This window comes from Cyprinus carpio, chromosome A4 (genome assembly GCF_018340385.1).
Source record: "Cyprinus carpio isolate SPL01 chromosome A4, ASM1834038v1, whole genome shotgun sequence".
NCBI classification, from domain to species: domain Eukaryota; kingdom Metazoa; phylum Chordata; class Actinopteri; order Cypriniformes; family Cyprinidae; genus Cyprinus; species Cyprinus carpio.
In genome coordinates this window covers 12,166,487-12,190,406 of record NC_056575.1, presented here as the reverse complement: position 1 = coordinate 12,190,406, position 23,920 = coordinate 12,166,487, and the positions used below count along the sequence as shown (strand labels likewise).

At 36.0% G+C, this 23,920-nt stretch overlaps 1 protein-coding gene across 1 annotated transcript; it reads right to left on the bottom strand.

Moving 5' to 3' along the window:
• Positions 1 to 362: 362 nt before the first annotated feature.
• LOC109072465 (nuclear receptor-interacting protein 3-like) lies at positions 363 to 22,954 on the bottom strand. Its single transcript, XM_042741183.1, has 6 exons — positions 22,271 to 22,954; positions 9,803 to 10,171; positions 3,794 to 3,876; positions 3,044 to 3,171; positions 2,422 to 2,474; positions 363 to 978 (listed from the first exon to the last, which is right to left on the bottom strand). Exons 1-6 carry the CDS (start codon positions 22,421 to 22,423, stop codon positions 859 to 861), a joined length of 906 nt encoding a protein of 301 aa, XP_042597117.1. The 5' UTR covers positions 22,424 to 22,954; the 3' UTR covers positions 363 to 858.
• Positions 22,955 to 23,920: the final 966 nt, after the last annotated feature.

Below are 23,920 nucleotides of genomic sequence, written 5' to 3'. Positions count from 1 at the left end.
AGACTGAGCAGCAACAGAACATGGTTTCTAGAAACTGGAGGAGAAATCAACCCTCAACCAGAAATGCATTTACTCAGTCTTACACACTTTGCCAGTACTGTAAAATACAAGAGACGAAGTCTATAAAATCAGATGAAGTGTTTTGCTTTGTTTGGAGGTCATTGAGTGAGATTGCAGCCCAAGGGCTCAATTAACATTTGATTGGGCTGGCTGAAGTCCTTCTTATCATCTAAGGGCAGAGTTGGCTTTCTAAAGGGAAATGAGGTCTGAAAACACAGTCTTTAGTAAAAGGCAATTTCGGGCGAGAGATTTCTAGCTAAGTTTGAGGTTTTTGTAAAAGAAACTTTCTAATTTTTTTTTAAAATATAAAATCAGATTTGGTGATTGTTTAGGAGACCCAAGGTGTGCAGCTTTTCATGAACACTCTCTTACATTACGGTACAAGAATATAATTTACTTTGATTGTAATTAAAATCACCAGTTAGAGAATATTACTCATCAATCGTCAAACAGTTCAATTCTTGAAGGATTAACTGTGTACCCTCCCCCCTTTTTTATTTCGATAAAGGCAATTTTAAATGTCAGAACGCAATCTTCCTCCTCCTGAGCTTTATTACATTTAATCTAAACTATTTTAGCACAGCAAATAATAATAAAAAAATCATAGTTGGCAGATTTCTGTAATTGCACAGAAACAAACAACGAAGAACAAAGAAGGAAAGATGAGAGAGGAGAGGCCTGTCTATGTTGATCTGGCACAAGGGAACACTACAGTCCAGATGCAGGCATCCTTCTGTCAACTTCCTCTCTGGTTACATGGGTACGGTCATGGCAGCTGTTGGGCACATAGGTCCGAGGTCACATGTTTTTGTTGTTGTCATGGTGATGGCACTGGCTGCAGGCAGGTGGATCCAGGAAGGGAAGCTCCTGCTCTGTGCTGTGGAGCCGGAGCACTCTGGAGTTCAGGTCCACACAGCACTAGAATAGAGAGCAGATCACTGCATCACATCTAGAGTATTATGCTAGTTATTCTATCTGTCTGTCATTCTGTCTATCATTCTATCTTTCAATAATACCGTCATGCTGCCTAAATGTCTATCTATCTGTCTCTGCCCTAGCAAACCAATTATGACACCTTAGCAACCCACGGAACAGATTATAGTCTAAAGTCCTGGTTTTCGGCACAGCTTAGTTCTGACCAAGCGTATTGTGCCTTCGTAGAGCAAAATTAGTGAACATGTTTTGTGGTTGTTGTTTTGCTACTGTAACAGTCTGAGGAGTATTTATATATTTCAGGAGAACAGAGTGGCTGCTGTTTAAAATGTTTTATTCTGCTGTTTATTATTTTATTCTGTGCAGGCCTGCGCTGGTTTCCTGGAGCCTTCTTCTTTAAAAACAATTTCATCATCTATCATAGTCATTTGCATATTCTTGTACAGATACTGTCCTCGCACTTTCATTCTCGAGCTTTCTCTCTCACGTACCCTTTTTTAGCTTACACTATCAATCTTTAAAAAGGATTTTTTCATCTTTTAATAGCATTTAGTTTCCTCCTCATAACTCATGTAAACCTCAAAGGGGATTTTTTTCCCCTGGCATTTAAAATAATCTCAAACCATATTCAAAGCTGATTTAATATTTAGATATATGCTCAAAAAATAACTTGGCCATCATGTTTAGACCCACTTAGTGTCAGAACCCATCTAACATAGCCTCAGAACTGCTTTGCTGCTTGTTTATGGAAGTGTTTTATAATTCAATTTACTTCGTGTTATGTCTATAATCTCTTCAGATATGATTTTCTGATAAAACTGATACTTTTGATCATGATCATGATCATAATCATATAAAGTTTTTGGTAAATGATGAAAATAAATGTAAAGATCTTTGAGACTGGCAATTAAAGTATGATTATAAGTTTGATGATTAAACTATGAATATAAGAATGTAATTTACATTTATTAAGTCTCATATGTATGAAGATGTGATCTAGATCAGGGGTTTTCAGACTGGAGTTGTTTATTATTAATTAATAATAACAAAATATGTTAAAAAATCACAGAATATTACAAATTAACAATAACAAAAAAACATAAAAAAAACAAAATAAAATATCATAAATCATAAAAAAATAATATTATATAAAATATACATTTAACAGGATAAAATGGTACTTAAACATGAAAATAAACCCAAGCAAATCATCATATTTGGGGTCAGTGGCATTAAAATGTTTAAAAACATTTGATCTAGCTGACCAGCACGATTTGCAGCATCACAATTTTGGTTTTCAAAAAGACTTTATCCATGCATTTTAAGTTCAAACTGAAAATGCAAAACTTTTAAAAGCCAAAGACTAGTGGGTTAGAAACCATACATCACAAGACTCAGAAAATGAAGTTAAACAAATGTAGGGCTTACTTTGAGTTCCAGCAGAGTCTGTAGACCCAGACACACCTCAAATGTGGCGTCCTCTGTGAACGGACAAGAGATGAGACTCAAAATATGGGAGACAATGAGAGAAAGTGTATCCCCTTTAGGCATAATTTTATTCTTTCTCTAATTAGTAGAGCACATGAGGATGCTTGATTAAAACTGGTGCCATTAGTAGCTTTATAATATATCTGTATGCAATGCATGCAGAAGACACGGCCGGCACTGTGCCCAGGTCATGTACTCGTCTGTTATGTAATTCCTCTGTGTTGCCCACGTCTCTTTGTCTGAGCTTTCCCTGACTGCTGTCTGAATTGTAAAAGGTCAATGGCTCAGTCTGAAAGTTGAATGCATGTACAAGCTAAAGAATTGTATGTGACTATTCCTTTTTGCACTCTCATAAGACTTTTCTGTTGCATCAAACTTATATTTATGACTAATTGAAACCGGTGAGTACCGAACTCTTAGGAGAATGTCCTGGATGTCTCTCAGCTTTTTCTCTATTCAATCAAATCTATGAAAACATGGTGTAATCATTGTATGTATATGTTTTTTAAAATGAATAGGCAGTGCATTTTCAGAAGTGACGGGAGAAACTTTGAAGCCTGACCTATGACCTGGGCAGGGCATTGCACTCTTTCTCTGCCCAGCTGCAGGTGCAGGGACTTCACTGTCTCCACTGTCGAATCACTGAGCTGCAGCTTGTCATGAAGTTTGTCTTCAGGGTTGGTTTTCAGTCTGCAGAAAATACAAGCACTTAGGAAATAATGTCATTTTTGTTTCATATTTTTGTGATCAATTTCTTGCAGCGTTCAGGATTCTAAAAATTCAGCATTTATCTGAAATAAATAAAATTACAAATAATAATAATAAATGTTTCTTGATCAAATCAGCATATTAGAATGATTTCAGAAGGATCATGTGACACTGAATACTGGAGTAATGGATGCTGAAAATTCAGCTTTGCCATCAAAGGAATAAATTGCATTTTATAATATATTCCAGTATAAAACAGTTATTGTAATTGAAAAAATATTTCCCAATATTACAGTTTTTACTGCATTTTTCATCAAATAAATGCACCCATTGTGAAAATGAGACTTTTTAATGAAATAAAAAACATTGTCTGTTTGTTCAGTTGATTTCAGTAATTATGGATTAAAACAGGAAACTGTACACTCAGTTTCACTAATAAAATGACATTAATGGATAATGAGTGGTGGTTTTTCACTGCAAAACATAAAAATTGCCACAATTTATCAACAAATTCTGTGTGTGTGTGTGTGTGTGTGTGTGTGTGTGTGTGTGTGTGTGTGTGTGTGTGTGTGTGTGTGTGTGTGTGTGTGTGGAATACACTTACCCAAGTCGTCTGCAGCATGTTTTAGAGATGTGGTTGTGTTGGCACCCTGTGTTTATGGATAACATCACCTCTGCATCTTCACACTGCAAAATAAACATTTAGTCTTAACTCAGATGAATTCCCTGATAAAATATTTTTTCCCCCTTGTGATTGCCTTTTCCACACCTTTAATGTGACAGGAAATTTAAATAGCAAAACACATTATCAGTCAGAGTCTAACAACATAGCTCCGGTCTGCCCTACTAGTTTCACACAGATGCCAAGTTGAGACACTACATTATGTTGAAGCAAAGATATTAGCTTTTGTTCTTTTAAATAGACAATGCCAGGTTTTGTTTTTGCACCGTCTGACAGTATCAGGATTGATAGTTTAATACCGTCTGAGGATAATAGTTCTGGTTAATAATGGGCCATCACTATCAAAGGTACCCCTGACGTTTCGCTTCAGTGAGTCGGTTTATTCTCAGTCTGTCCTTTAACCTGAAATTCCATCAGTGCTTGCAGAATTCCGAGCTAGACGGATGAATAACGACCCTGTGCTTTTGCAGCATTTGCTCTTTGGAAGCTCTAAGTGCCTGTTCATGCTGCTTGCTTGACATTTATGTGTAAATAATTTGTTCGGTATTAGCAGAATCAGTGGTTTGTTTTTTAACTCATTAGCCTTCCGCTTGTCTTACGATGGATCCTGTCACATGTTTTGGGTCATACCACATTAACATTTGTGTAAACAAGTCACAGCTGTGAATATTGACTCCAGCTATTAAAATGTGTTATTTGTGCCATTTTTCTAAGTAGATCAGCAAAAATTGAGAAAAAATAAAAATGATTTTTTGTTTTTTTGGGGGGGCTTTTCTTACTTCCTCTGAGCAAAAATGCACATTTTGTTTGGGGGGAAAAATAGATGTAATATACAAAATAAACATTTTATTCTCTACCTCCTTTTGGTGTAGGCCTATATTTTGTATTGTAGTGAAAAGAAAATTTTATTAAAAATAACTAAAAGTTGTGTCAACACTGTTACAATCATAATTCCCTATAAAAAAAATTACAGTTTAATTTAATAATTGTAATAATAATGATATCCTTTCAAGTAAATTTGCCCTTAATTTTGTTCAGTAAATATGGCCGTTAACAAAAGAATTTCATTCGCTGAGGTATTTAAGAGAATGTTGTAATAATAATAATAATAATGGAAGTTTTCTTAATAAATCAGCTAATAATAATAATAATAATAACTTTCATTTAGGGTTTTTGTGTTGGCACATATGCACATTATATTTTTAAAAAAAAATATGTAAAAGTTTAATTTTCTCCCCAGATATATTTTTGCATAAGTATATTTAAGTTGTGGTGGAAATACAATTTTATTAAAAACACCTAAAGTTGTCTGATTTAACTCAATATTTAATAACTGTAATAATAATTACATCCTTTCAAGTAAATGTGCCCTTGATAAATATGGCCATTAACAAAAATATTTGATCTGGATCTGGAATGGAATATTTCAGAGAGTTGTGTAATAATAATAATAATAAAACAATGTATTGAATAAGTTTAATATTTAATTAATAATTAATTTAATTAATTATTATGCGATTAATAATACATTACTCATTGCATAATAATAATAGCAACAACAATAAGAAGAAGAATAAAAGTATTATTAGCCTATTTAGTTAATTAGTGTCGTGGGAGCCTGAGAGGAAGCCTCAGCTGAGATATTTCAAGAGATTTGGGACCTGTTTGTGGCATATGGTCTCTCAGCATGCATGAGGACTTAAAGACAATAAGGCTCCACCTACACACAGCTAAACCGTTGTCAAGCTTGTGTTTTGTTCTTTGCCTGTTTTCTAACTACGCATTTAATGAGTGAGGGATGAGGTCTGTGTCAGCACTGTTCTACCGTTAAAGTGGATGAGAGCTTTGTTGCAACCTCTTTGAGTTTCCTGTCACTCAAGGTGAGCCGTCACCCCCGCAACTTTCCTACCACATGAAGGGTGGGACGCACCAGAGCATCAGTCTCTCAATGTGCAAACATGGGGGGCCGTTAAGCCCCTCTCACACATTGTTCCGTCCCAGCTAGCATGTTTCACAAACACTTGCACAGACACGCAGGTTTCCTTAGATTGTTTCACACTTGTTCCTTCCTCTGCTAGGTTTCTAGTGCTGTGTTGAAAGTGCTTTTGTTGCAGTGCAAGACACAATGAATGAAACACGTCCACATAAACACATTGAGGTGGCATTGCACTATATAAGACAAACTATCAGTCAAATATTAATTTCCATGCACCCTGTGGTATGGATCTAAAAATTTAAGTAGTTTGTTTCTTCATGTGAACAGATTTGGAGAAATTTAGCCGTCAGAATGAGAGTCCTAACAGCTTATAAAAAACATTACAATAATCCACAAGTAAATCACATGACTCCAGCCCATCAATTAATGTATTGTGAAATTAAAAGCTGAGTGTTTGTGCTTTCTCCAGTGAAAAATTTATAGTCTCTAGAAAACAGTTTTTGTGAGAAGACAACACAGGATGGAATTTTTCATGGGAGGAAGCATTATTATGAATTATGGACTGGTATCTTGAGCAAGGGTTTAAAGTTAAAACTTCTTAATGATGGATTTATTTCTGATAAACATGCAGCTTTTCGCTTCACAAGATGTTAACTGATTGACTGGAGTCCTGTGGATTACTGAGATGTTTTTATCAGCTGTTTGGACTCATTCTCATTCTGACGGCACCCATTCACTTCAGAGCATTCGTTGATGAACAAGTGATGCAATACTAAATTTCTCCAAATCTGTTCCAATGATGAAACAAACTCTTTTACATCTCTGATGGAATGAGCTTGAATACATGTTTAGTAAATGTTTACTTTTGCGTGAGCTATTTCTTTAAGTGAAGAAATTAGTTTCTTAGATTTTTTTTCTCTCTTTTAAATTGAAAAATAAAATGATTTAAAAATGTGAAATGGAGCAAAACTCCTAGTGGATGCTATAAAACAGTTGAACTCGGTGAGATACTCTCTTTGTGAGTTGTGATATGTCTTTATTTGATTGCCGCTATTAAATGTCTGTGTATATGGGTGCATTGGTGCATGTGTGATACATATAATGATGGCAACTCTGCGTGGAGCAAAATCGCGCATGACTTCTCTGCCTCAAAGTGAAACCTATCTTTCCAGAAGAGGAGGCATGAACCACTATGCTGGATTTGCTACATAAAATGCTGCCCCACTTATCTGGTTCTTTATTACTGAAGCTTTAATTAGATGCTGATGGTTTCTTTCCATCTTTCAGTTCACATATGATAATAAAACTGCATGTGTATTCCAGAACATTCAGTTCATTTGAAATTCAGATAACAATTTTTATTCATTTAACTTAAATCTGAGTCTTATTGCACAACTTTTATTCATTATGGCCAAATGTTTTTTGTATAATAACATTGTTTGCAGCAATAGCATTACTTTTTTAGTTGTGCTAGTTTCATGCTTCTTGTATTTCTTTATGGTCTCTTTCTTCTCACATAATAATTGTATAATACTGGGTTCCGTTTCTAACAATAGGTATCATAAACTAACAATGAACATTTTTTTTTTTTTTACTTACTTTTTTTTATTATTATAAGTTAACATTAATTTAAAAAAATTACTTTTACTATTTAATATTACTATTGTTTATTCATGTTCATTATTCATATTCATTCATATTCATTATTCATGTTCATATTTCAAATCAGTTAATAAAAATATATATTTTTAAAGGGTTAGTTCACCCAAAAATGAAAATTACCCCATAAATTATTCACCCTCAAGTCATCCAAGGTGTATATGACTTTCTTCTTTCAGACGAATCCAGTTGGAGTTATATTAAAAATTGTCTTTGATCTTTCAAGCTGTTTCATGGCAGTCAGCTGGGGTGTTACAGTGCTTCAGTCCAAAAGAATTAAAAAAAAAGCCCCCATCCATAAAAAAAGTGTCTCACACAGCTCAGGGGGGTGAACAAAGACCTCCCGTAGGGAATCGATGTGTTTTTGTAAGAAAAATAACAATATTTAAAATGTAATAATCACTGTAATGTAGCCTGCGCTCACTGTTGTACACGGAAGCAGTTCTGGGCTGATGACGTATGGAGGTCGGCTTTGCACATGTGCCACTTAGAAGTGACGAATGCAGAAGCGCAGGGCAGAGATCAAACAAACCAATGGTCACTGATTAGAAGTACAAAACGAGGATTTGTAAAGAAGAATGTCAGAGGATTTCGATATAAGCCAAGAGGAGACTGGTTTTCCTTTGCTAAAGTAAGGAAACTTTGCTTCCTTTGATTCTGTTAACAAACGTTGGTTTTCATGAGACTCACTGGCGCATGCACAAAGCTGACCTCATACGTCACGCTCCCGGACCCCATACGTCATGCTTTTATGGATGGGTGCGTTTTATTTCACTTCTTTTAGACTGAAGCACTGCATCACTTGCTAAATGGCATTATACAGCTTGAAAGATCAAAAACAATTTTTAATATAACTCCCGACTGGATTTGTCTGAAAGAAGAAAGTCATATACAACTAGTATGACTGGAGGGTGAGTAATTTAAGGGCTAATTTTCATTTTTGGGTTAACTAACCCTTTAAGTTAAACTACAGTCAGCTGGTCATAATCACAACTCTGATAACTATGCATTTTGCCTTAATTATTAACTTTCTGTGAGCTGGACAAGCTAAGGTAACATATTTTCATGATTGCCTAATTTGAGTTCAGTACTCCATTGACTGGTCTTGATGTTCTTGGATTGTCAGCTGACATGTAGGCTGAGAAAATGAGCTGCTGTTTGGTTCACACCCAACCCTGTGGTTTAATCTACTTTAATTTAGGGTCTATTTATACTGCACTCAATCACTGCATGAATGAAGAGTGATGAAGATGGGGTCTTGCAAGATGGGTGATTTTGATGATATTCAGTCTGAGAACTGTGGAAATGGATGGTACTGGAAAACCTTGTAATATCATGGAAATTTTAAGTTGTTATTTCCAGGCCTAAAGTAATGACTAAAAAAAAATAACAAATTAATGAATTCTTGTTAAGTAACCTCAAATGTTTGGAGAAGGCATGGAATTTAGGAAATCATTTTTAAAAGTCTTTTTAGCTATTTAAAAAAAATAAATGTGCAGGAACCTCGAACAAATGGGGAAGTCGTGGAAATTCATTAGCCAGTCCTGTTCCGCTCCCATATACTACAAAAGTTTGGGGTCAATAAGACTTTTAATGATTTTATATAGCAAGGACACATTAAATTGATGAAACGTGACAGTAAAAGACATTCACTATGTTTCAAAAGATTTCTATTTTTAATAAATGTTGTTCTTTTGAACTTCCTTTTCATCAAATAAACCTGAAAAAAAATATATTGTGGTTTCCATAGAAAGCAGCACAATTGTTTTCAAATGTTTTTTTTAAGCAGCAAATCAACATATTAGAATGATTTCTAAAGGATAATGTGACATGAAAACACTGAAATATATTCAAATAGAACAGTTATTTTTAAATTGTAATACAATTTCACAGTATTACTGTTTTTATTGTATTTTTGATTCAAAAACATTTAAAAATCTAATCGACCCTGGACTTTTGAATAGTACAAAATATGACCCCAAATCATGTCTTATAATAATATCAAATTTGGGGTATTATTTAGTTCCTTCTGTCCTTGTGTTAAAGTTGTTATATCAACATAAAATGAGTCACTTGCACCACAGTTACATCATTTGTATTGTAAACTTAGCATAAGGTGTTTCACTGATTTGGGCTTTTCAGATGCATACTGGCCCTCTAAAACCTTCTCAAACCCGACCGTCGAGAACAATCGGCTGCGAGGAAAATAAAACCATGAGTCATAGGGAGCCAGAGCTCACATTTTGTCATTACGGCAAGCTGTTATCGCTTCTATTATGGGCACAGACAGCTGAAAAAGGCTGAAAAGAGCTCAGCTCACCAGTGTGAATGCCTACCTTACACTGGACCACTAGAGCTGAGAGGGTGGATGCTCTCTCACCCTCTTTGAGACCTTTCTTCGTCTCGTCTTCCATTTTATTTTTCTGTTTGGGCTCTGTCTTTCCACCTGCATCGCTGCTGTCCTCTTCATCTTCATCATCCTCATCCTCGTCCTCATCAGACCTCAAGCTCTTCTCGCTCTCCTCCGGAGACTCCCTCTCCTCAGTGGAGTCATCCACCGTGCTCTCGCTTCTCTCCTCCGGCTCTCCGCCCTCTTTGCTGTCTGCCAGGGGTGAGCAAATATGAGATGGGGCGTCCCGGGCCTCTCCACGCAAACGTGGAATGTGGCCCTCCAGGAGACGGCGCTGAATGATGCTATGGGGCTGCTGTATGAGGCACACGGGAATAGGAAATTATGTTAGTAATGTTTTAACCATGTCAGGCAGTGTTTGAAATAGCATACTACTATAATACTGCAGTTTGTATGTTTTTGAGAGTGATTTTCTGTACACATGGAGAACCTGGATGTTCTGCTACATTTGACAAATAATGTATCCCACAATGCAATGCACTAAACTTAAAATTAAACAAATGTAATGTTGATCTGTTATTTATTTCACTCATTATTTGATACCAAAGTGGAGGATTTAATACAAAAAATATATTTTTAAAAAGATTATATAAAATAATAAAAGATTATCGTATAAAATTATTAATTACATTAGGCAAAACATAAATGTTAAATATTACATTAAATTTAAATATTAAATACAATGTTAATATTGAATTAAATATTAGTAAAGTAAGAATTAAATTAAAATGTAAAATATGCGCAATCTAAATATTAAATTACATTTTAATATTAAATTAAATATTAAATTAAAATATAAAATATGTACAATATACAGTAAATATTAAATTAAATGTTAATTAAAATATGCTTATTTTTCTATTTTATTTATTTATATTTCCTGCCAATAAAGCTACTGGGGGGAAATAATTTCTAATTTATTCTAAGTCATCTTTATCAGTAGGATACTCAGACATTATAAGTACCAAAAAAGCAATTTTGTAGAATATTATTCTGCTGAGCACTTTGAAGATACAGTACATGTTAATTGTTTTTCCCTTTTACAATGTTGCAGTTTGGAGGCCTGTGGGAAATAAAACAAGTTAATGGATGTCCTATCAGTCAGTTTTTCATCATTGCAGAGTTAGACAGTAAACAAGCGAAGTAAACAGAGAGTCATTGAGTGCTGAAGTTAACTCCATTACCAATGATGACGATGCCCATCACTTTAATTACTGCATAGTTAACTGCCAGCATGTTTCATAAAGTGGAAAGTCAACCTTCTTTGAGCAATTTGTGCAATTTAACAAATTACTGAAATTCAAGTCTCCTTTTACATAAAAGTAAACATCTCAAATAAACTTTCTAATAGCTTTCTGGGTTCCTGATGCACTCGATGTGGAGAAGCAAAACTGATGCCTTTATTACATTTTTTGGCCTTGTGATAGTGATTCTATTATTCTGCTTTATTTCGTTAGGCAGGACAGATTTATTTGAGAAACAAATCCTGCAGATTGTTGTTTATGACAGATAAATGAATATTAGATACAGAAGGCAATCCGTGCAGCCGTACATAATGGAGGTGCTGTGTTACTATCTATGCAATTGCTTATACCTGTAGACTACAGCTGTCATTTCAACAGCAGTGCGACCTGAGGACACCAGAATGTGATTTGATCTGCTTTTCAACTTTCTCTGCTTCTCTAATAATACAATTATCAGGACCTCTTGAAAGGACCACTCAGATATTCTCAAAGGGGAAGCTGAAAATACACAGAGAAACCTAGATCTTTCCTTCCTTTTCTATCCCATCGCTTTCATCTGCTGCATGTAGTGCTGCTCTTTTGTAACTCAAAACATATGCTCATACTGTTCAAAAATGCTTGAGATGATAGCTGTGTTTTGGGAAGTAGTTAAGAATATATATTAATAAATAACCTATAAAAAAGATTAATAACAAACAAAAAAATCATAAAAATAAATAATTATAAATAAAAAATTAAATATTAAACAAAAAAATTAAAATATGTACTAAAATAATTATTAAAGTAAAAAAGCAAATATGCACAACATAAATATTACATTAAGTTCTCCGATCAGCTTTACTAGGGACGAGCTCCTAGACATCAGAAATAGCACACCAAATAACGTTTTGCCGACTTTTGAGCATTCAGACATTTTACTGGACATTCTAGTCAGAGGAGCTGCGATCCTATACAAGTGCTCCAGTCGACGCAAACTAGGTGCACTCATGAAATTCCAACAGCGTGGTTTTAGGGCTCTCCTGATGAGCATCCTCTGGTGAATCTCCGCTCCCTAGCTAATACAAACTACTACTCCTCACCCGCACAAACAAGGACTTTTTTAACTCTGCTGTGCTTTGCTTCACGGAAACGTGGTTGAACGGAGCCATCTTGGACAGCATGGTGGATTATTATGTTTTTATATCAACAAAGGCTGGTGTACAGACATGACAGTTTTAAAGAAAATGTGCGGCCCAAATTTGGAAGCTTTCTTTATTAACAAGCCTTTTTATTCGCCGCATGAGTTTTCCTCGTTTATTCTGGTGAGTGCATACATTCCTCCTGACACGTGTGTGAGCGGAGCGCTAGAACTGCTGGCTGATCAGATCACATGCACAGAGCAGCATTACCCAAACTCTTTCATAATCATTCTCATTGAATTTAATGAAGCGAATCTCACCCGGGAGCTGCCTAAATACAGACAGCACGTCACATGCCCCACCAGGGACAGCAATACACTGGACCATTGCTACACAGTTTTAAAAGATGCATAGACCTGGAGCTGAACACTCTCAAAACTTTGGAGATGATTGTGGGCTTTAGAAGAAACACCCTGCACTCCCCCGTCACACCATCATGAACAGGACTGTGGCAGCAGTGGAGTCATCCAAAATTCCTGGGCACGACCCTCTCATGGGACCTGAAGTGGGACAATCACATTGAGTGCATTGGGAAAAAGGCCCAGCCAAGGTTGTACTTCCTTCATTGACTGAAAATGTCCAACCTTCCACAAGCGCAGATGATACAGTTTTACTCTGTTATTGAGTCGGTTCTGTGCACTTCTATAACTGTCTGGTTTGGGTAAGCCAGCAAATCAGATATATAGGAAGACTGCAACAGACTGTTAGCACAGCTGAAAGGATAATTGGTGTGCACCTGCCCAACCTTTAGGACTCAAGAGTGAAAAAACGGGCAGGTATCATCATCACAGACTCCTTTCACCCTGCCACAACCTGTTTGCACTTCTCCCTTCAGGGGAAATTACCACCTCTCTTTTGTAATTCATTTTTTAATAACTAATAATTGCCTCTCTCACTCAAGTGTTATGTAAATACATATACATATTTTTATTTATACAGCTGTATATACAGAAAATAATGCATAAATCTGTACATAAATCTTCTGTTCAAGATGTATACCATATTTTTTCCTTAGACTTACACATTTTTTCCTAACACACACGCATACAAAGCGTCTATGAAAAGGAATGGAATAAAATGAAGCTTGCCATAACCCAATTACATGAGCATTTAATCAGAAAGACTTATTGTTATCTAATTATTCATCCTGTGCTTGTGTCTACAGTTTTCTGCTATCATCCTATAAATGTGTCAGCTCACCAAAACATTATCACTAGATATTTCCTCCAGCTATGCAATAACACTATTGATCCGTGGCTGTGGGTTTAATGGCATAGAATTTTGTATATTGATTGAAAAACATTGCAGTCGTTCATGTGGCCGACAGCAGAATCCAACGCCACAATGAGAGCTTTGTACCTTTTGACTTTTTGCTATGAGACTAGCCTTTGTGGCAACTCTATTTTTTCACTATATATGTCTTCAAGACTTACAGATTCATGGATTTTCATCTTCTGTCATCAAATAAAGTCACAGAGGTTGCGACAATCTGTTTTCTTATTCATTGAGCCTTACAAAGTCCGATACCATGTGCTCAGACACTTTGTGATTTTTCCAATAATTCTGAGCCACATGAAACTACATCTTGACATAAAGTCAAAGGCTGAGATGACATTACAAATCTCATTTTATCCCAGTATAATGAGATGACCTCCACAAGAGCACTTACGTTCCTGTTGACACCCTCTTACAAAATAAGAAAAACCATCCAGCTGTGTCTTGCTGTGACAGTGCTACATATCTTTATCGCAGCTGTACATCCAAATGCAGGTAAATTAGATTGTTATAATTGAGTTTATTACATTGCCTAAAAACAAATTCATTGCGCATGTGTCCTACAGTTAGACAGACTAATCACAACTAGTTCTGCTTGACTTTCTCTCTGCTCACTAGGATGGCTATTGTGGGTGAATGTGGGTAAACAGAAAAGCTGATAGGTAAATGTCAGCATCAGCGCTGTTGCTGTGCTGTTTTTTTGGTTTCATAAGGGCATTGCATTGATCTGCTTTCAATTAAAGTTGTGTTTAATGAGAACGCAGGTGAAGTTAGACTTATAAGCAACCAGAGCAACTGTACATTTGTTTACTTTGCTTAAATGCATAGTAAAATCTGGATAATGGCCGAAATAAATATGTGTACTGAGTTTCAGATTGTGCTAAAACTTGCCGTTTGAACTTGATCCTAAAACGTACTCCATTTAGGCATTTACCTTGCAGTTAAGCATAATCAGTGTAAGATCATACATGTCTAAAAATGAAACGATACGATGGTTTGATCACAGTGCAGGTTGGGTATGACGCAATGCTTGTGTTGCTTTAGCCTAAAAAAACATCCGCCCTGCAACATCAGCCATCAGAGTTAAGTCTAAATTAATCTCTGGGAGCCTTTCACTTTAGATCTGAATGGAAAATACAGTTGAGAAAAGACCCGTAGAGTGCAGTGGCCATAAGTGGACATAGAATGTTTTATATATTTATTTAATTGGACAAGAATAATATGGAAAGCTAGTGTCAATGAACACCATAATTGGCAATAAAAGGTTTTATTTTATTTTATTTTATTTTATTTTATTTTAAATAATAATATTAAAAACTAGTGTTTTATTTTATTTTATTTTATTTTATTTTAGATAATATTAATGTTAAAAACTAGTGGAAAAAGAAACTGGCATCTTCTGGAAAGAAGCTTTATTCCTGGAAGTTTTCAGTAATTCAAACTGAGAAAGTAATGGGAATATCAGCTGTAATCACTTTCACTTATTCTTCCATATATCTTAATTAGAATCTAACTTGCATGTTTATGTTAAGGAAGAGACTACAAAATGCTTTTACCAGTAATGATTGAATCCAAGCAGACCCAGTGCTACTCAATACTATCCACTGTGTTTGTTTCTCATCTGCATGTGGCATTAGCTCATTTCCCCTAATAACCATCAGATTAATTGTGCTGTAGTGAACATCATTACAACGGTCTTCATTTTAATGAGGTGTGTGTCCATGCATGTGTACATGTGTAAATACTTTGGATAATTCATATTCAGTGCAGTTGGGAGAGGTTTTGCAACAGTGTAAGGTTAATGGAGAAGTGAGGATGAATGGATGATGGAAGCTCTTGAGTGCTTTTGACCTTATCACACTCCTGATTCAGCCTTACATCTGAAAATGAGGTGTTAAGACAAGAGGCTTGAGACAAGAGCGTTATGAAAAGGCCACCTGTATAGAGTCCAACTTTATTTGCTATATATATATATATATATATATATATATATATATATATATATATATAATAATATATATATTATATAAAAAGAATTAATGTGGAAATCTAGCGTCACTGAATACCATAATTAGCCATCTTCAGTCTGGTTTTAAATAAAACTTCATTACCCATGTTTCTCTTTATCTGGGTTCACTCACAGAGCGGAGCACATTGATTCTGACAGGACTGATCATAGCATTATGTTCCTCTATCTCTCTTGTCCTATTTCCATTGAGAGCTGACTGTCGTTACAGCCACTGAGTCATGTTGCCTTGATAGAGTGATGCTTTTGTGTGCTTCTGATAGTTGTAGATTTGAAAAGACTCCGTAACCTTGTGCATCAGATTATATAAAGGCATTGACACGCCAGATAAAAAATAAATAAATAAAAAAAAGACATAGACATAGAAATGGCCACACTTATTATACAGTCATGTAAGGGTGACATAACAATACATTTATGAAACATTATGCTTATAAGAGCAGTTTTTGTGTGTATTTTATTCAATGTAACTTGGATTAATATTAAATATAAAGACTTCTTAACTGTAATTTTTAAGTCATGTATGCAATGGACTGAATTTGCAAATCTCCCCTCTAAATCTATTCAGTCCCACTAGAAGAATTATTTAAATATCCATTTTAAATTCTGGATGCTGCGAGGGCTCATATGAATGATTCATGATTCGTAGGTCTTGTGAATTAGATTCTAATTCAGGGGCGATTGTCGTCCCTGGGCTGTATGAGAAAAATCTTTGCTCAACCCGACAGGGCTGATCATTGTATTTTCAGAAAGCATGTTTGGTCTAGAACAGCATGTCCAAAACCAGTGTACTGTTGAATTGTGGGTAAATAGAGGTCAGTGACTATTAAGGTTAAAATGACTGAAGTTTGTAGCATGGGTCATGGGACATTGCATTGTGTCACTTTCACAACATTGTTGTTCCAAACGTTTATATTGTTGCCACTAATTGAGCAATGACCTGCGTGGACTGGATAGATTTGAAAATCAGTGGGGTCCATTGTTGTTTTGGTCCCCATTGACACTCCTTGTGTAGACAAAAAACAGAAACAATCTTCAGAATATCATCTTTTATGTTCCACAGAAGAAAGTATGAAATACAGGTTTGGAATGACATGAGGGTAAGTAAATGATGACAGATTTTTCATAACATTTTCTTTAAAGGAATAGTCCACCAAATATTTAATATATATATATATTTGCTGAAAATGTACTCACCCTCAGGCCATCCAAGATGCAGATGAGTTTGATTTAACATCGGAACAGATTTGGAGAAATTTAGCATTACATCACATTCAAACCATTCCAACAAAATCAGAGACCAAACAAATAAACCACAAAAAGCTGATAAAAACTTCACAATAATCTACAAGTAAATCACATGTCTCCAGTCCATAGCTTCTGGAAAAATTACACTGCAGAGGATCTACTGATGAACAAGTGATGCAATTCTACATTTCTTCAAATCTGTTCCGATGTAGAAACAAACTCATTTACATTTTGGATGACCTGAGGATGAGTTAAATTTCCTATTCCTTAAAACTATTCTTTTAAAAAAGTTCTCCCATCGATTTTCCTGACTCTTCAATGATATAAATTCTTATTCCTTTAATGCAGGACAATAGAAAATATATTGCAGAAAGTCTATTGTTTTATCATTTTATTAACGTAATGAGAAACCTCTTTGAGAACAATAAGAAATACCAAAAAGTGTATTGCACTAGTTCATAATTTTAATGTAATTCATTACTATAACCATTATGCATTTATTTATGTGATATAAACTGAATGGATGCTTTTCCTTTGGCTACTTCTTTTGATTAAATCTTTATAAAGAGCTCTATTATGGAAATATATGAGGGAAATGAAGCGAATAATTGAATCCTTAAAGTTTTATATAGACTATTGTCTTCAAAAAATGTAATGAGGATATAGAGTGCAGAATAAATGTAATTGTCATGTAAAAAATATCACAAAGCAAATAAAATAATTAAATACTGTACCTTGAACACCCTTTATTTTATTTTTAATGGTAACGGTTTCATTTTCTCATTTCTGGAGTGAAATGTGACCTAGGAATGATTTAGACCTTTGCCCCAAAAGAGCTTTCTCTCTCTTTGTGTGATTATCGGCTAATAGCTAATTATCAGACGGCAACAGGCTCCTCTCTCTCATTCAGAGAGTCATGTGACCTGCCTAATGGCTGCTCTCCCCTCCTGATCTCCCGCCCCAGCACCAGACATCCTCTGACACACACAACATGCACAGCCAGCTGCTCACTCTCTCTCTTCTCTGTTCTCTTAACCCTTTCCCTTGCCTTCCCTTGTATTGTACAGCTGTTTATTTACCCCCTTCACAGGTAGTTTTTTTTAGCATCTATCCAGAAGGTACATTTTGTGTCTCAGCTCCTGTCAGTCCCCCAGAGATGGAGAAGAGGGATGGAGGTGAGGGAAAAAGGCTCAGCCATTCATCGAGTAACACTAATAATTAGCACTTATGTTTCTCATTAGCAAAACAGGATCAGGCCTCTGAGGGGTTATAGTTGGGACGCAAAGCTCTCATTACTCACTTTTACACTATTTTGTTTTTGTGTAGGTAAGGGATAATACTTGACATTTATTTTGCGATATTGACCGGATATCTGTACATTTTCTTGCTTATTACATGGCTTCTTACCAAATGAATAAAAAAAATGTGATTATTTAGATCATTACAAAAATACTTGACTGTAGAATGCAGTTGCAGCTGTCCAATCAGAATCAAGTACTCTAGAGTGCCATGTAATAACAGATACAAATTTATTTGATTAACCAGTGCACTAGACATTGCCTTCATAATTGCTTGGAGCAGTGGTACTACCTGCTGCTAAATCCTCAGCTTCACAGCAAAAGAAACCAGATTTTACCTGAGTAATGAATGAAAGGTTACAGCCTTTGTTGAATTTGATGCAATAACGACAGAATTATGTAGAGAAACATCTGTCTGTTGAGCTGTTCTCATGGGCAGCATGCAAAAACATAATGCAACAAGTGTGGTGTACACTGTTGCATTATGTTTTTGCATGCTGCCCATGATTACTGATGATGTAATGATTCACTCTTCTTTTTAGTGAATCTAAAACATAAAATGTGATCATTTTAGTCTGATTCCCAAACTAATGACTCATAATGAGAAATATGTAGTGCAGTCTGATTCCCAAACTAATAATAATTATAATTCTTAAGGATCCGGTTCTTTATAGTTAATCAAAATCATTCAACTTAACCAGATGATTTCCAAACTTATAAGGTGGTTCTTTTAATGAATACTTTACAAAGATGAGTTACCATTTTTGATGATGTCTGACGATGAACATTTACATCAAACAGTGGTTTATTGAATCAACATCTGACTCACTGTGTTGTTTCAACGATGTCTGTTTTGTGTCATTTTGTATCTTTGCTTATAACGTGTATAATATATGTAAATATAATATATATATATATATAATATATGTAAATTCATTTATATATATATATATATAATATATGTAAATATAATATATATATATATATAATATATGTAAATTCTGCAGAATCATGTGCTAAGTCATGTGCTAAAGCTCTTTTACACACATTCATTCATTTCCTGCCTACATGATTTCTTCAAATGGTGAGAAATGTGTGGCCTTGGACTAATTCAACAGATAGCGGCAGCATAGACAGCACAGTTCTTCAGTGCATTAGGAAACAGTGTGAGAAGGATAGGTTTCTATCTCTTTCACTCCATCCACATCTCCTGCGCATTTGTGCCGATCTGAGTGTGCCCATTTCATTCTCACTGCTTTGCTTTCTGCATTCACAACAAGGGAGAACGAGGGAGTAGAGAGAGAGAGAGAGAAGAAGGGATTGCAGAGGGCCTAATGCCCAAATAACTGAAACAAAAACTACGGTTACATAACAAGAACAATTTCACGAGACACTCATGAGAGCAGCAAACCAGGGGGACTTGAGAACACTTCTACTATCATTGCCCTCACAAATAGATAATTTTATAGGAAATGATTCTTTTTGAAATAGACTCAATGGCAGCTGCTCAGCTAGCACAGGAAGTAATATACTTCTTGGGGTCCTGTGCCTGCTGAGCAACTGCCATTGAGATAATACATACAATTTCAAGCCTTCAACCTCTCCAAATTTCTCTGTATTTCACACCCTGCGCTTCATCCATCTGAACACATACTGCAGGACATAATCTTCCTTGTGCCCTTAAGAGGTACACAGCACACTGTACAGTGCAACAAGACAGTACCATCTGTCTAACTGTCAGTAGGTATTTGTCTGCCCCTCTCGCCACGGAAGGACAAGTGTGACATATCTGTGCCACTAGTGAACGTCAAGATCGAATCCAGTGAATAACTGCTTGTGACAGCTTCACAAAGCAGGCAGGAGACAGAAAAAGAGAATTGTTTTGTTGTTGCTGTTTTTTGACGTAACACAAACCAGATGGTGATTTTAAAAACAGCTGCACAGACAGTAACACAAAACAGAATATGATATTCCTTGAGACACATTGAGCATTTACACTGCTTTAAGGCAAACCATTCCACTGTCTGTGAAAGCCAGTTATCTTTAGCTCCCACTTTTTAGAGACTCTGACATCGTAAGCTCTGCACACAAGCTTCAGCTCTTCCCTGCTGTGCACGGAGATCATTTAAATGCATTCTCTAATCATAGGCACACACATATAAACACATGTATGCATGCCTGCACACAATCGCGCACTGATATTCTGAAGGTTTCTTGGAGTGCGCCCTGGGAGTTTGGGTATGTGCCATCTAATCAGAGTAGCTAGAGATGACAGTGGGACAGTTATTATGCCGGAGAGAGACAGAACCAGTACAATTCAATGACTTTTAATGAGAGAGAGGATATCAGTAATTTAACAGAGCATTTGCTCTTGGTTTATTATTGGCCCATTGTAAGGTAGTAAAAATTGACAAACCTACATTGTGGGGACCTTGTGGTGCCACTGAGACTTCATAAAGGGACCGACATGGAAAAAGGTGTCTTTAAGTATTAGGATTAGGAGTAAAATATTATAATTATCTTGGCATGAGATAAACGATTGTGCATGTGTCCACTGATATTTCTCTCAAAGCTTCTGATGTTGATGATTAAAAGTATGTGGGGAAAAAGCTAGAGCGCTTAAGCTGTGAGAAATCTTGTGTGGAAAAACGCAGCTCTGATTAATTCATGAGAGGATTAATTTGCGTACCGTTATAGAGATTTCAACTCCATATATAGCTACGCAGAAGACCATAGAGGCCATATATTATTATTTTTCTGTCTTGGTTATGTATCCTCAACATGTTTTTTTTAGTACAAAAATCAGTAATATAGGTCTAGATAACTTTATTAATTGATATTTATTACTTATTATTAATAATAACAATTAGTTCTAGCCCTCAAGCTCAATCAGTAAAATGGATTAGCAGTACGCATTGTCAGTGACTCTTTCTGCAGGATAAATCGTTACACCAGTAGTGGGCGATAAGTTACATCTTTATGAATCATTCCCTGCGTCTGAATATGAATACTATAAAGTAGTCAAAAACAGTATATCCGAATGCATAGTATTCATAAAACACTTGGCGAAAAGTATATCCGGATAACCTACTGCTTCCAACTAGATTCTGAAGTGCGCCTCCCTAATGGACACTTTATTATCCCATTAGGCCACGGAAGAGGAGCTGTGAATGACAGTGAAGCAATGCAAATGATGCTGTAGTCACATGGCAATGACAACATGTCAGATCTAGTATGTCTGGATTTTATTCATACTACACCCTCTCATAATATATAGAACCTTTTTCTCGTGTCTTTATCAAATGTAGTACCTTCTCAGAAAGTATGAGAGTATCAGAAAGTATCAGATTTATTTAGGAAAGCAACAAGCAAAGTCCTTATGATTGAGTCATTGAATTATTCACCCAGCTGTTCGATTTGATTAAAACAGTGATTTATTCAGGAACGGAGAACTTATATGTACGACAGTCGGCTTTGTTTGGCAATATTTTCATTGACAGTGCAAAAATACAGTAGACATAATATATAAATGTATATAACTCAATGTTAACTTTTGTTTTAAAGAATTGTATATAAGAGTAATGCCACACACAGTTGTGTTAGTACAAGCACAATTGTGATTCCATGCAACCTCCTGCTACTGCTGAATCACATTCATAACAGCACTCGTGTGACATGAATTATATATTGTACCTGATTATATATATTTTCATTAATGTTTTGAATAGACATATACATACATAAAACATTTCTTCTCATGTGACCAAAGGTGACCTAATTATAATAATTAGCTTGATTCAAGTACAAAAGAAGTCAATGAGAGGTCCTCACCATGATATAAAGCATGACGTGTGTACCTGTGTGTGAAAGTGTGACTCTCATCTATGGAGGAGAAGCTGAATACCGGATCTACTGATGTGTCAGAAACATTCACTGCCTTGTCTGGAGCGCTAAATAATGTACTAAGTCAGCATTGCTTGATGTGATGCAGAAACATTTGAAACTATTTACTGATTTGCATATGTAGAGCTGCATGCATCCTTTCACATATTCACACACAGTATTTACATAAGTAAATTCAGAACTGCCTCCACCATTTTATGGATAAACTAAAGAGCCACTCACCAGGTCTTTGGAGGTTCCCAACCTCTTCAGCCCATCCAGAGGCAGAAGATCTGCGGAGTCCTTGTGCATGAACTGGGTGGCCTGTTTCAGTCTCCTCTGCTGATGCATGATGGCTTTGTCTCTCATCTCTATCTCCTTCTTGCCCTCACTCATGGTTTTCGTGGATAAAATGCTAAATAAACAGAGCTACTCACTAAAACGGGCTCTAAGGAAGCTTATTGTGGCACTGCACTGACGGGTGAGAGCCAGCAAGACCGTGACCCTGATACACAGCAAGAAAACCTTGTTCACACACGTGAGCGCATGCAGGCATTCAGTTGTGGGTTCAAAAATTGTCAATTTTCCTCTGGATAGCAACTTCTAACCAAACATAGGTTGGAATTACTCCGCTTAAGTCCCTTATAGTAGCTTGTAATCTCTCCTGTAGCAGGTGATCCTGATAATCTTCTCCTGTCGATTGACAGCTGTCACTCCAGTGCAGTGATTGGCATGGTTGTCATGGTGAAGTGCGTGTGATTGTTGAGAGCTTCGGTCCGTCTGCGTTCCAGAGATGTTCACACTGTCCTTGCAGCGCTGCAGAGGCGAACTGTCCTCCCCTTTCACTCTCATTTTCTATCTCTCCTCCCCTCCTCTCTCTATCTCCACCTCCCCCTTTCTTTCTCCACCTACCTCTCTTTCGCACTCTCTCTTCTCTCATGCTCTCTGCCATGTGTCTCTCTTCCTCTTGCTCTTTCTATATCAGCTTTTTGAAGTGACTTTGTTTTGGTAGGTAACATTAATTGGAATGATGAAGGGTCCTTTGAAATACTGTGTTTAGCCTTCATCTTTGCTCTTCTCATTCTCACACACACACATGTGAGGCAAATCTGTAATAGAATTTCTTAGTTGTATTGTGTTCAGAAAATGTTCTATTTTAACACATTTTAATTGGTTGGGGACCTCTGCTATAGATGATTAATTCAGGACACAGTAGCAGTAGTCGCTGACAGCAGAAAGGCATTATTTTTTTGTATTTTTTAAATAAAGAAATGCAACTTCATCACTGTGATTCAGTGTTTAAGTGAAGTGATTCAGTCATTGGTTATGATTAATTGGTGTTCTATGTATATCAAAACAGCTATATAAAGCTACTTTGAGAATTGTGAGACACCGAGCAGATGTGACATGTTAAATCAGTCACTGAGGTAGAACAAGCTGCTTCTGCTGCATTTCTTCCAGCTTGAGACCTGTGATCCGTCAGAGAGTCAGCTCACTACAGCAGTGACACATTAAAGGCAACGCAGGGCTTAATTTCTTTGGCTCTGATTTGCTAGAGATGTTATCAGTTGGCCACATGGTGTACAAGAGAAAATCAGTAAAACACAAACTCCCCTCACTCAACCCCCAATTCCCAACCAGTACCAATCACGCTGCTGGCTGTTTGAAAAGAGGTCACTGCATTACCGACTGTTCTTTATCTGGGTGCTCAATATTGTGCATGTTTTGATGTGTTTGTGTTGGTATTTATAATCTTAATTGTTTTAATTCGTAACAACTCTATACATCTGCATGTGCATTTGTAATGAATAAGGGAACTGTGTGTGTGTGCACGTGTGGTGAAAATATATATTATACTAAATTAAGTTGTAGTGCCATCAAGTGGCTGTATTA